The 7487-nt window shown below is 38.2% G+C and overlaps 1 protein-coding gene across 11 annotated transcripts in view; it reads left to right on the top strand.

Moving 5' to 3' along the window:
- The window catches only part of MCTP1 (multiple C2 and transmembrane domain containing 1), a 422223-nt gene that overhangs the window by 241351 nt on the left and 173385 nt on the right, over positions 1-7487 (top strand). For all 11 annotated transcript variants that reach the window (XM_015571629.1, XM_015571627.1, XM_015571631.1 and 8 more), the window contains one exon: positions 3150-3336. In XM_015571629.1, coding sequence (XP_015427115.1) covers positions 3150-3336 — 187 coding nt within the window. The remainder of the gene's footprint in view (positions 1-3149; positions 3337-7487) is intronic.

The following is a 7487-nucleotide window of genomic DNA, read 5'->3' as shown; positions in this document are numbered from 1 at the left end:
GCAGCAGTGAAAAATAAGACTAGAGGCCCGGTACATGAAAATTCATGCACATGGGGGGTCCCTCAGCCCAGCCAGTGCCCTCTCACAGTCTGGGACCCTTGGGGGATGCCCACCTGTTGGCTTAGGACTGCTCCCTGAGAACAGATTATCTAAAAGAAATAATCATATCCTTGGGTAAGGATTTTTTAGAAAGGTAATGGTCGCATGAAAATTCACTGCCGGCAGGGCTGAGGTGCCTGGGTGCTGCCATCTTGTGGCCGTGGGTGTCACCATCTTTGTGAGGGTGTGATGGTCAATTAGCATATTCCCTCTTTATTAGATAGGATAAGAGCAATAACTTACAGCTTTCTTCCCTAGTGTATATATATTTAAAGCATAAAAATTACATAATTCCATAGTTTAAAACTGAGATAATTGTTCTGTCTAAAATGAATCCAGTTTAAGAACCACTGCAAACAGCACACACTTCCTCCTGGGGTGCATGATTACCTAATGACAGACTGGTCAAGAAAAAAGAAAAAGAAAAAAAAGCCTAGATCTTGGATTCCAGAGTCCCAAGTTCAGGTCTTGGCTCTGCTAATAACTGACAATGACTTCTCTGGCCTTCAGTTTTTCATTGGTAAATTCAGGAGATTTCAAGGACCACAAATCCTTATGTCTATTTGAACCAAGAACAGAATTAAGTGAAGTAGGCCAGTTATAAATAATGACAGTATTGGGAACAGTAACTAAGTCAGAGGACATTTACTCTATCTTTAAAATTATTTAACTTCAAAACTTTAATACTACAAGGAAAAATCAACAAATCCCTGGACCAGATTTGGTCTGAAAGTTGCCAATTTGCAATGGCTGGGCCAGATTACCTTTAGAGCACCTTCCCCAACTCTAAAGTATTAAATGCAAAAACTCTACTATAAACAAGGAGTAGCCCAGCATCTATATGACCAATGTGAAATGGGAATAGGCATAGAAGGAAAACCCCCAGAAAGCTTTAATTTGTTTTGTGTTTTATGACTGATACAGTGTCTCACCAAAGAATAAGGCAACGATAGGACAGGGAAATGCGTGATCAAAGTGAGTGAGAGACCCTTCTTGATACCAACTTTATCCAACCAGAAGTACTATCTGAATTATAATCTCTGTTCAATTCTTTAACCCCTAGAGTGCCAGGGAGCGCAGTCGCACTCCTCCTGTCTTTCGCCAAAAGTGCCAGGAGCGCTATTCAAAATTTTTTTTCTACTGGTATTTTATAATACAATCAGCAAACAATATATGTCAAAGATGAAAACAAATGTAGTAAAGGTTTCCTTAAGTTTTTGAATATGTAACTTCATTTACTTGTGATTCATAATTTTTTTCCTAAACTACTGTAAAACCAGCAAAAATGCCTTGGCTATTTTGTAGCATAGTTCCTAGAATATTGGTTGGCACTCAAGGGGTTAATATCATACACCTAATCCGGTCCAAAGATTTATTCACATTCAACAAACTACAGGCGAGGCACTGTACCAGATACTGAAAAGATCTACAGAAAATGATATTGATGTTTTTCTTTTATTAGAGAATACATTTGATTGGCTGTTTTTTTCCATTGCATTTCTTTTACGCTAATTTGTTCCAGGTGTCATTGACCAGAACTTAATTGCAATTAAAATGAGAGTATTAGAGCCCTGGCTGGGTAGCTTAGTTGGTTAGAGCATCATCCTGATACACCAGGGTTGTGAGTTTGATCCCTGGTCAGGTACATACAACAATCAACCAATGAATGCATAAATAAGTGGAACTACAAATTGATGTTTCTGTGTGTGTGTGTGTGTGCATGCGTGTGTGTGTCTTTCTCTTTTCCTCCTTCTCTCTAAAGTCAATAATAAAAAAAAATTTGAATTAGAATATTATATGGCATTTGATATGTCCTTTCATCCTTTAGAGTTTAAAAGACAGCATGAGAGTATATTGAAATGGATGTTGTATTTACAGAAACAATGAGGTTATTTGACATATATTCTAACTTTAAGAAGCTATTTTTCAGACTTGCCACAGACTCTCATTTCTTTCTTTCTCCATAGTTACCATTTAGCACACACACATTTTTCTGTCACTGACCAGGGTGTTTCCTTTCTTTCATTTTTTTCCCCTATTTCTTGCATCCATATTCCTCTTCCTCCCAATTGTTTCTAGCCCCGATTATCTCTGCTGTCACTTTTTTTAGGCAAAAAGAAAAGGTAAATGTCAAACTTTGGATTCAATTCCTAAAATCAGTCATGCTTAAAAAGATGTTTGAGCACAACTGTAAGCTTTGAGGCCCTATTCATAACAGTTTAATTTAAAAGCAAAACAATAAACAATAATAAAATGAAGAAAATGAGCAAAAATTTAATTTGTCCCTGATAGCTGAGCGTCCTGTTTCGGTTACCACATTGATTCTTGTAATTGGCTATTTCCTGTTTTAAATGCCTTTTATTCATATCTGCCCCTATCTCCCTGCTTACCGGCCTTGTGGTTCCCACAGTCTCTTTCTCTTCCAAATCAATTGTCCTTTTTATGAAAAGAGCTTGCAAGGTGTTCAGCCCCGAGACTGGCTTGTGGTCCATGGGCTGCCACGTTAGGAAACCTCCCAGGATGGATCTGCTACATAACACTTGATGTTTTCGGAGGATTGGTTTGCTTTTTATTTAGATTTATAAGTGCTCTATGAATAAATTGGCATGGTTTTAAAAATGTAAAACGTATGGCATCACCAGAGTGCATATTCTAATCATTGCTTTCTACATTATATTTATAAATGAGGGGGAAAAACACCCATTGGTTTAAAGGTGATACAAAAATTCAGACTCAGGGTAGCCTTTCTGTAAGCAAGGCCCCACTGACCTAGGCCCTCCAGGCATTGGAAGTCCCTGCCGATTTATGAATATGGTGACAATGGGCAGTAAGTGAATCAGATAAGCACGCTTTTGTATCTTACAGGAAATCAGCAATTAGACACTAAGATAGTCAGGGGCTGAATTTTGCAAAGAGGGATGTATTCTTCCAATGGTCCGAATACTATTTCTATTGATTTACTTTTCACATTGCTGTGAGCAGCCTGAACTTCCACTGTTTGATGTTGGGGGGGAAAAAGCCACTTGCTAATTCAAAACATCTGTCTCCAGGTGCCAGGTCGACCTGTCGGTCCTCAGTAGGGAACAGACGCACAAGTTGGAATTGCAGCTGGAAGAGGGTGAGGGACACCTGGTGCTGCTGGTCACCCTGACGGCCTCGGCCACAGTCAGTATCTCTGACCTCTCTGTCAACTCGCTGGAGGACCAGAAAGAACGGGAGGAAATATTAAAAAGATATGTACGTATGTAACCCTCCCCCCTCGAGGCATGTGTGACCAGTGAGGTTATAAATAATTTACCTGGAGTGACGGAAGTACATCTGAAAGGCTGTCTGACAGATCAATCAGCAGGCGCAGAAAACTGGGCAAATGCAAATGCCACGCTTATCTTTGCAGACACTTTTGCATTCCCCACAGATGCCTAGACACCAGGTCTTTTCTAGAGCCTCTTCCAGAGCAAGGTCTGGATTCTGAGATGCTCCTCAGTGATTCTGTCAGGCAGTGCAATTACCGTGCAGGGAACATCCTATAAAGGAAAGTTAGATTTACACAATATTACTTTAAAATTAATTCATTGACTTTTTGTTATTGCAATCCATATTTCTTTGTCTTTCCAAGTTTGAAATAGAGTCAGTGGCACTTACATTAATGAGTAGCTTGGTAACTAGAGGGTATTTCAAGAAATCATTCTTATTTTCAACTGTTTGGAAAAGCCTCACTTGTTCCTTTACTTTTTTAATTGAATATGAAGGATAATCAAAAGGAAGCCTCCTTACCTTTTAATCAAGTGTAGAGAGATGGGCTGGAATAGTGAGTCACTAAAATAAGTACCCTCTTCAATTTTCACCAAACCAAAATATGCACAACCAAAGCTGCCTCTTTCCCAGCATCCTCACACTTTCCATTTCCCACCATGTAGTTTTCTTGAATCAACAGAGAGGGGAGCTCTTACTCCACCATTCTCTCAATGGAGGCTCGGAAAGTGAATACCTCAGTACCCATGAAACTGGGGGAAAAGCTTTTCCACTTAAAATGACAAAGCTTGTATTGTACGATGCTGCCAGGTGTTTAGAAGGCTCCTCTAGACACTCAGCTATGAAACCAAGCTCTGACTAACAAAGGACCGCTTAATATTTTTTTTAGATTTTTAAAATATTCCTATTTGCTGACTGACATCCTTTCAATAACTGAATTTAATAAAGATGTACCTTATCAGGCTGTGCAGATAACATGAAGTGCTGGTACTAATGCTCTACAATATTCTTCAAACAGATTAGCAGGCTGTGCACTTCAGCAAATTTATTCTGGCTATCTCCACTGAATCAGCTGTCTGCTAATGCTTGTACAACTCATCCTCCAATGGTGTCCTCATAAACAGTTTAATGAAGGTGACTTAGCAAGGCTAAATAGTATATATTTTTCAACTACCTAAGAGCCTAAGGTATTGTGAAGCATCTTCTAATACATAATTGCAATTATGAAAATTGTTTCACATTTTGGTACCTACCAAAATATAGTCTGCTGTTAGCAGAAGAGACCCTCATCATGGATTTAAAAAAATGTAAAGGAATTAATTAATATATGTGTTAATATAAAATTATTCTAGGTATTATAATACTATATTTCTCAAATTAATATTTGATACTATGCCAAATTTTGGAATAATACTGCAGGCTAGGTAATTAGAAATAATCCAACTATTATTGATTTTTTTTTTCATTTTGCTGGGTGGGGTTCCTTAAATTGGTGATTTCCATTCAGAATGTGAATATTTGTTTCCACACCTTTTTTCAAATGTTATTATTTCAATAAAATGTAAAATATCATGTGGATGTTCCAGCTAATTCTCAGATTATATTCTTCTCATTATATTAAAAAGTGAACCACATTAATACATACTATTTTTTTAGCCCTAAATTTCAAGCTTAGGCCTGTATCCGTCTCTATAGACATACTTGCCAAAAAGCCACTGTATGCAATAGCTCATGTGTTATAATTAGGCATAGCAATACAAGGGCAAAGCCCTATATTTTAAGGTTTCAATGTATTATATAGATTATGAGATGGATGAATGAATGCTGTATCATATCTGAACTATCACTTGATTTAGAGCAACATATAAAGGAGGTTATTTGGGAAATTATTGATATGTTTTCCTGTGAGAACATATGCATTTTTGAAAATGTAGGTTAGACTTAAGAATTTGGTTGTGGTAAGGAAGTAAATGAACTGGCCCACTCTCCTATGAAAGGGCCTGCAAAGGCTTTCCATTGCTGTCAGTCAGCGGTTCATTGCGGAGCACTGAAGCCCCACAAATTAAACAGACATTACTGTGTGAGCCATTATTTGATCACCACATTCTGAAAAGATGGCTAATTCCATTTTTTTTCTTTTCCCCCCCTTCTTTTGGGGGGAGGAAAGCAGGGAAGGTCAATAGGGGGCGAGTAGTAATGGGTGGTAGACCAAGAGCGATTGCCTGACCTTTTCAGAACGGGTATGCTGAACCCTGGCTCCCCCTTGTCACAGTTTAAAAACCAGAGGAGCTAGTTTAGAGAAGAAGTTGTTAGCATTCCATTTTTATTATGACATTTCACAGTCATCTGATTTAATGTCCCTTGACCAGATTGTCCACCGTGAGACGATGGGCTTGAAATGTTATTTAGAGCATTGATAAAAGGTGAGCGGTTCTAAGATGACAGCGAGTCATAAGGCTGGTGGTGTGACATTAATTTTCTCCATAACAGAGATGGAATAAGACGTCACGGTGACAAGCTGTCAATCAGCCCTGGCCCCTCAGAGCATCCCGATGCCATAGGATGGGGCCTTGCCTCTCCCGTAATAGAGCTGAACTGAGATGCTCTCCCTGACAGCTGCTGCGGCCATAGAGAAAATATATTATACAGCCTTTCATTAAAAAAATAAAGAGGACTCCTCTCCAGAGCATTTCAATCTTTTCCCATCTATTGAGGGCTGAAAGGATTCACAGCAAATCATGCATTCCTCTGCTATGGAAATTTCTGGCTTCAGGAGCCATCTAGGTGTTGAAGCCTTCTGAAATAACCATAAATAACAAGGCAGGACTACCTCTTGACGAAGCATTACTTACAGTTGTAATTTTTTTTAACTGGTATATTTCGGTCTTGGGCTTTTTTGGAATTCCTATCATACTCAGTATGTCACCAGCCTAAACAGCTGAAGTTCACAATAGATGACTAAGCGTCAGCTGATTCCAGGGAATGAAACCCACAAACAATAATTACCTCTCCAAAAGGGGAGCAGAACTCCGGGGCCGGAGCCCCCGAAGCTGTGTCTGTGCAGTGTGGTTAGCGGTACGAAGCGATTCTCAGACACGAGGACTGATTGTTTTAGTCACAGTGGAGCTTGGTTCAAATGGCTTCTGAAAATTAAAGAACTGGAGCCTTTTCGGAAAACTCTTGCCCGCCGTTAGGACAGGAGGCTGACCTGGCTTACAGCACTCAGTGAGCTCTGAGATAATAAGCTTCCCAAACCTGGTCGTGACAGCATTAGGGAGACGACATGCCTACAAACCTCTGGATTCTAATACGGCTGTCTACAGTTCCCACTTTAGAGCCTTGTTTACAGTAATTTAAATGGGGAGAGAAATACCTTTTTATTGAATACCTATTATCCGGTAGCTTAAACTGTTTTGGGAGATAAACAGCCCTTTAAAAACAATAAAAGATTAAGAGCTAATCCTTGGGCTAAACACCTTTTTTTTAAAAAGTTAGGTTATGAGATTGCACATATATCTGCATTTCCTGCTCTTGATGTGAGGAAGTCAGAGCTCCAGTGTAAACAGTGACTGGTCATATGGGACTGATAAAGTTAATATCGCCTTAAGCTTCCCTTCTCAGTATTCTCACATGCTTAATACAGGATGCAAATGTTCTTTGGTAACATTTGAATAGCTAAGTTTAATACAAAAGTATGCTATGTTCCCTGGTCATAAAGCATTTTAAAGATTATGATAAATACCTTTGATTTACTGAGTAGAAATGCTGATCTTGGCATAAGAAAAATGCTATAATTTGTAAATAAACAAATGCATATAAAGTTCTATAGGTTTATTTTACTCTTTAAGTATTTGTGCCCATTAATTAGAGCTTTGAATTATTGTATTAGTATCCCTCTTTTAATTCCTTCTAGTACTATACTTATTAAAACACTGCCATTATTAATTTATGAAATTAAATAGGTTTTATAATCTGGGTATGATTCTATCACAATTTCTCTACTTCTACTTCCGTACATACTACATTCGTAAATAAAACTGCAAATTTAAGAAAAATTACTCATTGCTTTTTAGCTCATTTGTAGTGGTCAATTTTATTTATTTATTTTTATAAATGTGTGTTTTAAATTGATTTTA

The sequence above is a fragment of the Myotis davidii genome, unplaced genomic scaffold (genome assembly GCF_000327345.1).
Source record: "Myotis davidii unplaced genomic scaffold, ASM32734v1 scaffold44, whole genome shotgun sequence".
Lineage (NCBI taxonomy): Eukaryota > Metazoa > Chordata > Mammalia > Chiroptera > Vespertilionidae > Myotis > Myotis davidii.
Note: the sequence above shows the minus strand (reverse complement) of the source record. Positions and strands in the feature narration are given on the sequence as shown.